General features: G+C 42.7%; 1 protein-coding gene across 1 annotated transcript in view; it reads left to right on the plus strand.

The window, feature by feature from the left end:
* LOC308286517 (ephrin type-B receptor 1-like) overlaps nucleotides 1-13,652 on the plus strand; it is a gene marked incomplete at both ends in the record, with an annotated part of 96,924 nt that overhangs the window by 54,953 nt on the left and 28,319 nt on the right. Inside the window, 3 exons of the mRNA XM_080727559.1 lie at nucleotides 4,089-4,354; nucleotides 5,856-5,931; nucleotides 8,314-8,438. Coding sequence (XP_080583685.1) covers nucleotides 4,089-4,354; nucleotides 5,856-5,931; nucleotides 8,314-8,438 — 467 coding nt within the window. The remainder of the gene's footprint in view (nucleotides 1-4,088; nucleotides 4,355-5,855; nucleotides 5,932-8,313; nucleotides 8,439-13,652) is intronic.

Genomic DNA, 13,652 nt, shown 5'->3' on the forward strand with positions numbered 1-13,652 from the left:
GTCTTGTCATGAAGTGGCATGCATTGATATCTTTTAACTTATATCAATTAGGCCAATCATGTATTTTCTTGTAATCATGTACTGTAAAAGTACATTGAAAACATCAAAAATATCTAAAGCGCTTATATTCTTTTCAAAATCTTTCAAATAATCCATATTCAATGAATTGTTTTCCTTTTTAACCAAAAGAATAATTCTATGAAATGCTCCTTTAATATTCACAATGAATTGGGGTAAATTGCATTAAAGTGCACTTAAAGTATCCAAATGAGTGTTTTTGTGCAGTACTATGGGGATATTAAATGGCTCAAACATCTCTCCCTGGCTAGCAACAGGTGAGAGATGCACTAATTAACTCCTCAAACACTGAACCCAAAATACACACTTCTTCAGTAACAAACAATACAATAATCAGTGCTTTCAGCATGTAACATGCACACAAAATAAATTCTGCCAACCTTGTGTGGCTAATAATACATCATAAACATCAGCATCAGTTCCTTAAATCAACCATATATTCATACATTATTTCACTCACCGATGATCAAAGCAATCAAGGCACAGAATGCATTCACCTGGCTGGGCGGTGAATTGCAACAACTCAGTCTCACACTGCTCTACAAAGTTAAAATGACACAATATTCACATCAGGAGTTGTCTAATAACATTAGAAATGTGGATGTTCCAAAATGGAAGGTTATTTCTCATTCTTACCAAGCGGATGGTAAAAGATTGTCTCTCTGTGTTTCTGTATACAACAACACATGGATTCTGCAATGTGGTTCTGGCAGGAACAGGAAGTTCTCTGCTTATATAGGACAGGAAGTCCATCACTAAAAGGGCTGGGCAGTCAGGACTCAGAGCTCAGTGATTGGCCACATAGGATGGCAATCACAGAGCCAGGTAATTTTAACCTTTACTGACTCCTGCAAGACACCCTGTTTATTTGTTTTTCAACCTTTTTTTCCTTCCATATTTTCAGCTTGTTCTTCATATTTTAACAACTTGTAGACAATATACCAAGGTATATCAGTATGACTTAAATATATTAAATCAAAAAGCACTTTTAAATCGTTTTTAGCACCTTGTAAATCAACATAAAATGAACTTATTTATTCATCCCATTTTCTATTTTCTCCATTTTAAATCCAGGCATGGTCATTTCAAGCCTGGGTTACACACACCCTTTCTTTCTTTTAATTCTGGAAACAATCAAAAGGATGCACAAAAACTATTTTCACCCACAGTTATACACCTATAAACCTGTGATTCAACAATAAAGATGATTTTGATTAGATAGAATCTACAAAAACTTTAGTTTTCACGTAACATGAGGAATATAGGATATAAAGATTGGCACTTCTAATATTACGTTTTTTCTAAATGTACTATTGGAGATAAACTCCAACCGACAATCAGTTTAGTGACACGGAACAGTGAACTCTCACAGTGGATGCCTGTCTGACAGAAAATCGAATTGCATCAGCAACGACGTGTGCGTGCGTGCGTGCGTGCGTGCATGCTTGCGCACGTACATCACTCATCACTCTTTTTCTGACCTGCCATCTAACAAGAAGGGCATGCAGTATTGGCTGGACCATGGCCTTACAATGTCTGTTTCTTCTACAAACAGACAGACAGACAGACAGACAGACAGACAGACAGACAGACAGACAGACAGACAGACCGTAACAGACAGCAATCACACAGTCAGGACCTGGACCAATCAGTGACGTCTTGATTGGGGCCAGATCATCAGCCTAGAATATCACCAGATTTTACCACTACTGTATATTTGATGTGTGTACAAAAGAAGCTGCTACTCATATTATTGTACCACTTTTATTTATCAAGATCATCCCCACATGGGCTGTGATCTGGCAGAGTTCTGAACGTCACCGGAGTCACCGGAGGACGTTATCATAACGTCTCTGCTACTTAAAAGAATTGTGGACCAAACACCCTAATCCCCAGTTCCCCAGTCCAATATCATTGTAATACTAGTTGAACACTATACATCCACACTGAGAACTCTGTTGATCCTTACAGTCTTTAGAGGACCAGCCATGTATAATTATCTGTAGAACATTTTCCTTTTATTTACTTTTTGCCAATCCATAAACCAGGTTTAACACTATAATTCATTCATGGCTCTCGTTTTAATGGGAGTCTTCTAACATTACAGAATTGACTTATGCTTAGACCTCTCATAAAACGATCATCCCTACTACTAGCATCCGGTTGTAGACAAATGTATTTGCTTGGCATTTCCAAACACAAAGCAGAAGCTACAGCACCATTTTCCCATGGTGTTTACTTACTGTACACCTCAGTTCTACTGCCTCAGGACTGTCCTGCTCTCACCTCAACATAACATAGACTAAATTAAACAAAATCATAGTGTTTAGGTGGAAAAGGGTCCTTAATATTGGACATGTATCTCACAGTGTCTATCCCAGTGCTTTGTGTCTCACTCATTCAGGTATATAAGAATGGTCCCACCAAATCACGTGTCACACTGAGTACTTCCCACTTGAATCTCATCAGTTCCAAGGGCATGATGAGTTCTTCTTCCCAACAATCTCATGACATCACTCTTAAGCCCTTTGCACACAGGCCAAAAAAAACCAGGACCATTTCATTTTTTAAAAAGAAAACAATGATTCTCTACGACCTCATGCACACCGGATCCGAATTAGCCGTGCAACGAGTGGCTGCGGCCGTGCATTTTTTCTCGATCGAACCCAGTTCGATTCGTGCGTCTTGTCGCATGTAGTAAAAAACGTATCACTCCTTTTATGACTCCTTTTGGGATCCGCAGTGCCGATTCCGCACAGCATTGCACACCAAATCCAATGCGTTTTATTCATACAGCAAACGAAAACAACGCAACTGTCCTGTATGCAAAGGGCTTTACTCAGTAGGTTTCAATTGAAAATACTTTTTCTTTTTGGATTTTGCATTTATTTACATTTTCCCTAAGTCATTAAACTATTACCAAACGTACCTGAATAATGGCCCAGAAGGTAGCTATAGGCCTACTTGTTTCCTGTTCTGGTTTATTTTCCCATTGCTTCATTTGATTGGCTACACAAAACCTGCTGCCAAGCCACTCAAACAAAGCTATGGGAAAATGAACTGGAACAGGAAATGAGTATATGGCACCTTCTGGAAACCTGGGGCCACAGTGATGAGTATATTGGCTAAACATCATTGCATGACGAATGATGAAGTCATCGCGGACATTTGCATTTTGTATGTAATTCAGTCTTTTCTTCAGGGACTGTTCTTGGCTAGATGCCTCAATTCCATCAATCGAGCATCAATCAATAATTCTTCACACTGATATTTTAGTATATTGGATTACTTCTCTCAAGCAAGTTTCATGTATCGGCAAGTTGAATTTCACGCCATAGAGAATCCAATGGCTTCCTCGGAAATCAAACAAACCACATTACTGTTTGCTTTGTGAAAAGCACATACTGTACATGATCGAATACGAAGACAATTTTGAAAAGAAAACGCCTATTTGGACCGTACTCCCTATTTTTCACTCACTCACTCTCTGTCTGTCTCACTCCTCCAGTGGTGTAAAGTAACTAAGTACATTTACTAAAGTACTGTAATTACGTTAAATCTTGAGGTATTTATACTTTACTTGGGTATTTCCAATTTACATTACTTTTACTTCTACTCCACTACATCTTGGAGGCAAATATTGTACTTTTACTCCACTACAGGAGTGCGATGCATTGTGAGCTTGTAGATCTGCTATTTTCAAATAGGACATTCTATATAATGAGTACTTTCTACTTTCTGCACTTTAAGTACATTTTGATGCCGACACCTTTGTACTTTCACACAAGTACATTTTGAATACCGGACTTCTACTTGTAACAGAGTAAAGTACTACATTGCAGGATTAAGAATTTGAGTACTTTTTTCCACCACTGCACTCCTCCTCAACTTCCTTGTCCTGTGTTTCTGTCTGTCTCTCTGTCTCTGTCTGTCTGTCTCTCTGTCTCTGTCTGTCTGTCTCTCTGTCTGTCTGTCTGACTGTCTCTCTGTCTGTCTGTCTGACTGTCCAGGCGTTCCCTCGGCGCCTCGCAACGTGGTGTCTGTGGTCAACGAGACCTCTGTGGTGCTGGAGTGGCACGCTCCGCGGGACACGGGCCACCGTGACGACCTGGCCTACAACGTGCTGTGTCGCCGCTGCCGCAGCGCAGAGCGCCGGGCGTGCCAGCCGTGCGACGACAGCGGCGTGGCCTTCTCTCCGGGCAGGCAGGGGCTGAGGGAGCCGCGGGTGGAGATCAGCAAGCTGTGGGCCCACACGCCCTACACCTTCCACATACAGGTCAGGACCAAACCCACACGCCCTACACCTTCCACATACAGGTCAGGACCAAACCCACACTCCCTACACCTTCCACATACAGGTCAGGACCCGAGTTCACAAAACATTTTGTGGCAAGGACCCCCATTATTTGTGTAAAAAAAAAAAAAAAACACACACACTTTCAAGATTTTTCAAAAATGCATGGCACGAAGTGTCTCTCTGATAGCTTGTAGGCCTATGTGCTATTTTTTCATAGCCAATGTCTAAAATATGGTTAAAGGGGTTTGAATGATTGTGATGCTGTATTAAAGGTGTATTCAGTGATAATGAAAGTGGCCGGGGGTCATCTTACTGGCCTTTTTTACACCATTTACACGCAGTGCAAGGCGTTGTGTGCTTGTAGATCGGCTGTTTTCACTAGTTTAAATCATTTTCAAAATGATAAATGCAAAATGTTATGTTTTGGACATACAAGGTTTCCACCGGACAACGACGTTATGCTGCGGTTCTTTCACTGTAAATAATGGTAACAGTTTGTACCAGGCACTGCTCCAGCTCTGGGACAGAGTTAACACAGGGTAATGGAGTGTGTAGGGATAGGGGTCTGGGCAGCGAGGCTACACATCATCCATGTCGGACAGAAACCTCTTATCTCCATATTTTCACTATATATTTTGTAAATAAGCCATATGTGATCATACAACAGCGTCCCACAAAAGCATAAAAAGTGTCAGATCAACAAGCTCAAAAGGCGACGCGAAGCGGCGTGATTTGATCTTGTCAATCTGCTACTTTTGCTGTTTTTGAATTTGAATCCTGAAAAGTTAACAGTAGGGATTGGTATCGTCTGCGATACTTTTAATGGTATCGATCGCATGACGTCGATAATATCGAGTATCGGTTCACGTAAAAACGAACGATACCTCACTTCGATACTCTGGAACGCACCCCTGGCCGGTCGCATCTGTAACAGTTGGGCTACTGAGAGTTTAATGACTGCTTTAGTAGGCTACACTCGTTACTGTGGAAAATAGCCGACAATAGCCTATAATGTTTATTATTATGATGATTATCCAACGTCTATACTCTCCGCTCCACCACACTGTGTGATCATCATCATCACCTCTGCTCTACCGCAGCAGCCAGCGAGTCACCACTCTTTCCGTGTTGAAGTTAAACTTAAATAAAAAGTATCGAAAATTGTATCGAAAAAGGTATCGTATCGATTCAAAGGTGAACGATACCCATCCCTAGTTAACAGTTTTGGACATAATGAGGTTTCCCCCCCGACAGGGACGACATAGAAGTTGCTTGTGATTATTTTTACCAGCAAGCAAGGTCTGCCCTCAAATATTGCTGCATATAAAGCCTTAATTGAAAACAATGTTGTGCTCGTTAAGGATGACAATAACCATTTGTGTTACAGTCTTTAAAGTGGAATTATTGAGCAGTTAACTTTGCAAACTATGGACTGTATACTAAAGTGGAATGTTTTTATTTAATTTTTATTATCATACAGGCAGTAAATGGAGTATCAAACAAGAGCCCTTACCCTGCACAGCAGCTGTCAATCAACATTACGACCAATCAGGCTGGTGAGTGTAAAAAGTAACAGTCCAGTCTGTGTGTGTGTATAATAATGCATGCGTCTATGTGCATAATGTGTGTGTGTGTGTATTAATTTGTTTGAGGCTAACCTGAGCCTGTGTGTGTGCATAGTACAATACAGTGTGTTTAATTACCTGTTTTAGGATGTATTATTTTGATTTATTTTTTATTTTTACAATGTTGTATTGATACTTTTACTTAAAACATGTGAGTAGGGCTGTCACGATTATATGACGATTAATTGTCACTCAAATAATTGCGATTAACGATTTAATTGTGTTTTTGTTGTTGACAATTTGTCTGTTTGGCTTTTAGGCTTTGAAGTTGCACATGATAGATATGACACATAACCTAAAAATTCAAAGAAATTACTGACATATTTGACAACTTTATTAAAAAAGAACATTGATAGTGGAAATAGCCTTTTCCACCACTGGTGATGACTGGGGAGAGTCAGGGAGTTTGAGCAGGAGGTGATGACTGGGGACTAGAGGTCAGGGAGTTTCAGGAGGAGGTGATGACTGGGGAGAGGAGAGAGAGAGAGAGAGAGAGAGAGAGAGAGAGAGAGAGAGAGAGTGTCAGTGTGCAGTGAACCTGTTCTAAGCTTGTCATCTCTCCCTTGTTGTTCCTCCAGTCTATCAATGTCTCAGTCCCTCCTGCTCGCCGCTCGCTCTCCCTCTGTTTATCTTCCTTCCCTCCCTCTGTGTTTCTTTCCTCATCCCTCTCTTTGATCCATCTTTTCTTTCCCCTTCCCATCACTCTCTCCGCCTCTGCCTCTGTTTCCCGTCCTAGTGTCTCTCTTTTTTCATCCCCTTCCCCTCCCCGCACTGACAGTGTAATTCTCAAAGACTATAAAAGGCAAGCTGACTTTACAGCTCCATCAATATTTTATGGAGACGGGCACAAGTGATATTTCCTACTGCTCTACGCCGACTTGGATTTTAAAGCCGCTTTTGCTTTGATAGAAAACACATCATTTACCTCAACTAGGGCAAGCGTGCTTGAAAATGGTGATTGATTGTCGTCGTGCCGTTTTGCTGTGCAGGTTGTACATGCCGGCCACTGTCAGGCGAATTCCTCCAATTCCTACCGGCACGCTTCAGGGAGTTTTAGAAACAGCAGGTTTATTGTCAGGTCGAGTTGCAACAGTATTTTAAAATGAGACAATAGGTCTTGCATGGGGACCTATGGTCTACTGTAGGTTTGGGATCCTTTAGGATTTTAACGATTCCGGTTCCTTAACAATTCCATCTTAAACGGTCTGATTCCTTAATGGTTCCCTTTCACGATTATTCCTATAGGGCAGGGGTCTTACTAAAGGGGGTCATCCAAATCTTTGTGTGATAGGAACTTGTTTTTCCCCCCCCCCTTTCTTATATTAACCATTTGAACCCTAGCGTCCATATTCTAAGAACTTTAGCCAAATATAGCAGATCTACAAGCTCAAAACGCCTCGCGCCTCGCGCCCTCCAAAGAGTTTTGGAGGGGGAAAAGAGCAGACTAAGTACAGTGAAAGGTGAAAGTTTATTAAGTATTGATGGTTCAAATGGTTAAATATCTGAAAACACACATTAACATGAATCCAAAATACACTGTTGATCGTGCTGTCAAACAATGAAACTATATCTATGAACAGATTGTGGGGGTCCCTGCTTCATCTCTCTCTCAACTAAGGGGTCCTTGACCTGAAAACGTTGAAGACCCCTGCTATAGGGGGTTACAAATGGACCCTTACGGGACTGTAACTGTGAGAGAGTACAGATGGAAGCAAATGGATCCCACACTCTCAGATTCATGGTGGTCCTTGAAATCAAAAAGTTTGATAACCACCGTATTGTAATTGTATAGAGGACGTGAAGTCCCAAATACCAGTCCAAGCTCTGACAGTGTGATTAAAAAACAGTTGACAATGTGAACAATGTGATAGAACCAATTCCTGTTTCCTCAATGTTGGATCCGGTTCCTCCCGGTTCCGGGTCCCAACCCTACTATGGTCATGAGACTTATTCAGCACATAATTGTTAAAAGCCTGTTAAAAAAATCGTTTTAAATGGGAGTTATACACTGAGTAAACAGTTTCTAATAATTTGGCACATGAAATACGATGTTTAACAAAAAAACATTTTTAGCAGTCCCTATGAGTCCCCGGTGATTAAGAAATCTCACTCGGGGCTATTGTTGTTCCTCATTTATTTTCATGATTTTAGGTCCCAGGAGGAGAGAATTAAATATTTCTTCTGTTGGGTCTGAAAAAAAAAAAAAAAACATGAAAAAATACTGTTTTCGATCGTTATTAACAGCCTGTGTGTGTGTGTGTGTGTGTGTGTGTGTGTGTGTGTGTGTGTGTGTGTGTGTGTGTGTGTGAACAGCTCCTTCAGTAGTTCCCATAATGCACCAAGTGAGCTCAACAAGCCGCAGTTTCTCACTTTCATGGCCACCACCAGAGCAGCCCAACGGGATTATCCTGGACTACGAGATACGATACTATGACAAGGTAGGGATCACAGAATCAGAGTGTGTGTGTGTGTGTGTGTGTGTGTGTGTGTGTGTGTGTGTGTGTGTGTGTGTGTGTGCGTGTGTGTGTGTGTGTGTGTGTGTGTGTGTGTGTGCGTGCGTGTGTGCGTGCCTGCGTGCTTGCATGTGTGCGTTTGTATGTACATTTCTTTTGTGTCTGTTCACCAAGATATTTCTGCAAACATGCAAGAGAGGGTTATGAAACAACAGCTATTATTGTCACTGTGACTATGGGACAATTCTTTTTCCATGACCTTGACCTAGAAACATATGGTATACAGTCATGTGTTAACCGTAGGCACTGAAAGGCTATTATGAATGACAAGGGCCAAGGTGATGCGGTCCCCTGGCTGCTTTGTTCCCCCCCCCCCCCCCCCCCCTTTTCACTTTATGAAGCCAAGAGGCATCAACATATTTAAATATTTCAATTAAAAACCCTCCACTAGAAAGAACATAAACATGTTCATTTATGTAGATGGGAAATAGATATGCATGAGAGACACAATGGCCAGCGGCTGCTTACTGATGCTGATCTGCAGTCTAATGGAGTCTTAATAAGGTTATGGTCATTGGACACACAGTCTAATCCAGACAAAAATGTATTGTCTTGTTCTTTGAGAAAGCTCTAATTACTGAAAGACACAAAACAATAAAAAAACACAGAATGGCAGCTCAGATTCAAGTCAAAGGAAATCCTCGACTGCTTCGATAAGCCTGGGCAGGATTATCAATAGTCTGCTAGCTTCTCTCCCTTCCTCTCTCTCTCTCCTCCCTCCATCACATTTTACTAGCCATCCTTCAGGCACGTGCACACGTAGACATCAAAGGGGGCTTGAGCCCCTGCCCTTTTACCTGTCTGTAAAAAGTGCCCTGCCCCTCTCCAGACCATGAATGCAGTTTTTAATGTGGTGAAAGAAAAGCAAAATGGCCCCTTTCCCTGCTATATTCATTCAAAAGAATTGCCTTGTCCAAACTCTCCTGAACATGAATGCAGCATCTTATGTTGAAAGAATGTCCCTCTCTGTGTAGAAATCCATGCCGTTACGCCACGTCTCCAGTAGGGATGCGAAGATATACCGGTACGGATCGTAATCGCGATACAAACATCCGCGATACGAGTGAATCGGTTCATTCAGTGTGTACCGGTACAATATACGGCTGAAATCGTAAATGGATCGTTCCGTGAGTGACTGGATCGGTAAATTCCGCGATTGTATCGGTTCTTCCATTATAGTATTTCATTCTATCCTGTGTTTCCGAGGCGCCTCGAATGCACCATCAGCCCAGCATTCAGCCCCCTCCCCAAAAGCCAGTCTAAATGCGAGCTGCGACTCGGACAACATCTGCGCTCTGCATGCAGGCAACCAGGGAGACAGACAGTGCAGCGAAATGCGAGTGAAAGTGAATCAACACAGACGAACTAGCAGCCCCACGGGTTAAAAAGATGCAAGATTAGTAGCCTACTTAGCTTTATAACATCCAAGTCCGCTGCGCTGATTGTTGTCACAGAGTGGCACAGGCTGAGTGATATGTAATCAACAGCCGTTTCTTAGCGAATCTCCGACGGACAATTGATTGATAGACTATTAACTGCACGCACACACACAACAACAATGTTGCTGGGTGTTGTAGGACTACTGCTTGCGTTTAACAAAGTATTTGTCACTGTTCTGCAACTTTCCTGTTTGATGCAAGCAACTCTCACTTTCTCTGCTGCTAGTTGTGCTCTGGGAAAGAAGCCTACTTTATACATCGCAGTACAAGGGTGTCGCACCTAAAATAGCAGACCCTCAAGCTCACAATGCGTCGTGGATGCGACGCGCAGTGAGCTTGTAGGTCTGTTTTAAAACATTTTGGCTATAAAAAATGCATAATCCTGGATAAAATATAATATGATATTATATAATATTATTATATCATATAATGATATAATAATACAAACCAGGGAGGGACTTTATAGTTTTTCAGGTTAAGGACCCCTTAGCTCAGACAGAGATCAAGCAGGGACCCTCGCTGTAGGCTAGGCATTATAGCCTACTGTATCACACAAATATTTGGCAGGCCCCCTGTAATAACCCTGGATTGGGGTCCCTGACCCCCAGTTGAAGACATATAGGCCTACTAATAATGACATAGGCCTTCTATATGATTAGTTATCAAACAATTCTACAATAGCCAGCAGCTTTGTGTTCTCCCAGAATACTATATGTTGGGTTGTTAGACAGAGCCTAGTACTATAGTGAAACAATAAATTGCCTTGAATTTAAATTTCATAAATTTTTAGTCGCTATGTTTTGTAAATTTTGGGATTTGGGCTTGAATCGTGGTGAATCGTGAATCGTATCGCATCGTGTCGGGAACAGGGGTAAATCGTGATGTATCGTATCGGCAGGATTTTAATGTATCGCAATTATATCGTATCGCTGGCAGTGTATCGAGGTGCGTATCGTATCGCGTCAGTGGTCGAGATTCACATCCCTAGTCTCCAGTATTCACTTGATTATGCTTAGTTTAGTGTGGTATCAAGTGCCAAAAATTGCCGACCTCCAAGCTCACTGCTTGGTCTTGCTTGGTCTGCTATTTTCAATATTTTCACCAAAAGTGCCCTTTTAGAAATGTCAGCCCCTGCCTCTCTAACATTCTCTGCACGTCCCTGCCATCCTTTATCCGTCCAAACTATTTCTATATTCCTTCTCTCCTCTTCTCTCCTCTTCTCTCCCCCCCCCTACCTCCACCCCCCCCCCCCCCCCCCCTCCTTTCTAGCCTACTGCTGATAACCAGGTTTTAATGTAGTGAATTAGATATGGCAGTGGGACACCATTACTTATCTCCCTCAACCAGGCATGCCCAGACCGACTGCCCCTAACCAACCTTAAAGCCCCCCCCCCCCCCCCCCCCACTCACACACACACACACGCAGCCCTAAATCCTCTCCTTCCCCCCTGAGCCCGGCCTTCCCATCTTCACCTCCCAGCACAACCCTGTCATTTTAATGCCTTCTTGCAGGTATGGTAGTCACTGTGTGATTCTGAAGGTTCTGGGCTGTACGCTGGCAGCGACAGCATGCTAGATGAAACAAGGCCCTCCTGGGGACGTTGGCAATATCAAACATTGTGGATCGCGCACGCACGCACGCACGCACGCACACACACGCACACACACACACACACACACACACACATTCTTCTCCTCTTATCAAATCTCCTCACCTCCCTGAGGCTCCCTCACATCTCCCTGCATCTCCATGGTAAGAGAAGTGAAAGTAGACACAAATAAACAAACGTACTCAAGTAAAGAACTAACTGTGGTAGTACTTTCTACTTTGTCTCTGTTGGGTGGAAACCTCCAAAAATGTGTCGCGACTCGCGAGCTTGTAGATCCGCTACTTTTGAACAGGGCATTCATTTACCAAAAAACACAAAAATATATATTGAAAAGGTTTTGGCAGGGGGGCCCGCTGGCCTACTGGTCCAGGGGCATACCACTTAGGCATTGCCACATAGGCATGGATGCCTGGCGGCGTCACCGGTTCGATTCCCGATCCGGACGACCTTTGTCGCGTGTCACTCCCCATCTCTCCCCCCATTTCCTGTCAGTCTACTGTTCTATCAATAAAAGCCCAAAACACAAATCTTTAAAAAAAAAAGAAAAGGTTTTGGCAGAAGGTACAGGAAAAAATAACAAACACATTCGATTTAAAGAATCCCTTACACCCAATCAATATTTTATTAGGTATTATTCCACTAGAAATACTCTCTTTCTCTCAGCTCTCTCTCTTACACACTCACACACACAAACGCAGGCACAGAGACTGGGTTTTTGGTGTTGGCTGGAAGGGACTTTTCATGGTTGCAATAACCTCAGTACAGTATTAAATTGTTTAATCAATGGCAACACACCGACAGCTTTGAACTGACTAACGAACGCCCAGTGGGGACGTGTTGGGGGCGCACCTGTCACAATAAAGGTCTTTGCACACTGCTGCGTTTTTCGGGCCGAATATCGGAGTGAATTTCGGAGCGCAGCGCGCAAATAAAAAAATCAACCTCACGTTATGTCAGTCACATTTGCACACTGCCGCCCGTTTCGCGCACCACTCGGTCCCTTGCTCTCTCTATCTCTCTCTCTCCTTGCCCTGAAAAACGCATTTCGCAACGAAAAACGCAGCAGTGTGCAAAGACCTTAACCCTGCCCGCACCGGGAGGTGGAACTGCTGTTCTCGAACCCAGGACACAACTTGAGCAGCGAGAGGCTGAGAGAGCCGCGCCAAGCGCTGCGATGTCCGGATTGCGTGCCGATACAGGGACAGAACGGAAATCATCACGCCCTGCTTCAGCATGCAACAGAGCGGGTTTCCCCGAAACCTCAAATAGTGACGTTTTTAGAATGCGTTGCTCCCATTGTTTACAGTTTATGGATTACAAACCACCTGACCAACAGGACACATTTTGTACGGCAGGGATGTGTGTCACGGTTTGACAGCAGGAGGCTGAAAAAAAGGTTTGTCAAGAAATCTGGTTCTGTCCTCCGAACCACCCCTGGACTAAGAAAATGTCATGTCACGATTATTGTAACAAAAGAAAATGCCATTTACGATATCGCAATAATCAAACTATCCGCAAGAAACATCCATTATCCTGGGGCGGAACGTTTGCCCAAAACATAGCAGATCTACAAGCTTGTGGTGTAAAGTACTGAACTACTGAACGTTGGTATTTCCAATCTTTTGTACTTTTACTGTACTTCTACTGCACTACATCTCAGAGGCAAATATTGCACTTTTACTCCACTATATTTACAAGTTACTTTGAAGATTTTTATTATTATAAAAAAACATGCATTTACCACTTTCAACCATATATACATTTCGTCCATTTGAACGACGCATCGTGAGCTTGTAGATCGGCTGACTTGAAATGGGACATTCTGCATAATGAGTACCTTCCACTTTTTGTACATTAACACATCGGATGCCCACGTTAATTCAGGGTTTACCCTCGCAGGGGCCCATCGTCTCCATGGCAACACGTCATTTACGTACCTTCGCGTCGTGGAAAAAGTATCCGTAATACGTTGAGTAAATGTAATCCAAGTATGTCCAGTTTATTTTCACAATGATCTTTTCTTTCAGTCAGGACAGCTTTTTACCAATCTTGGGCCACAGCGTGTGTGTCACGGGCGGTAGAAAGGGTCG

Source organism: Nannobrachium achirus (assembly GCF_963921795.1).
Source record: "Nannobrachium achirus genome assembly, chromosome: 1".
Lineage (NCBI taxonomy): Eukaryota > Metazoa > Chordata > Actinopteri > Myctophiformes > Myctophidae > Nannobrachium > Nannobrachium achirus.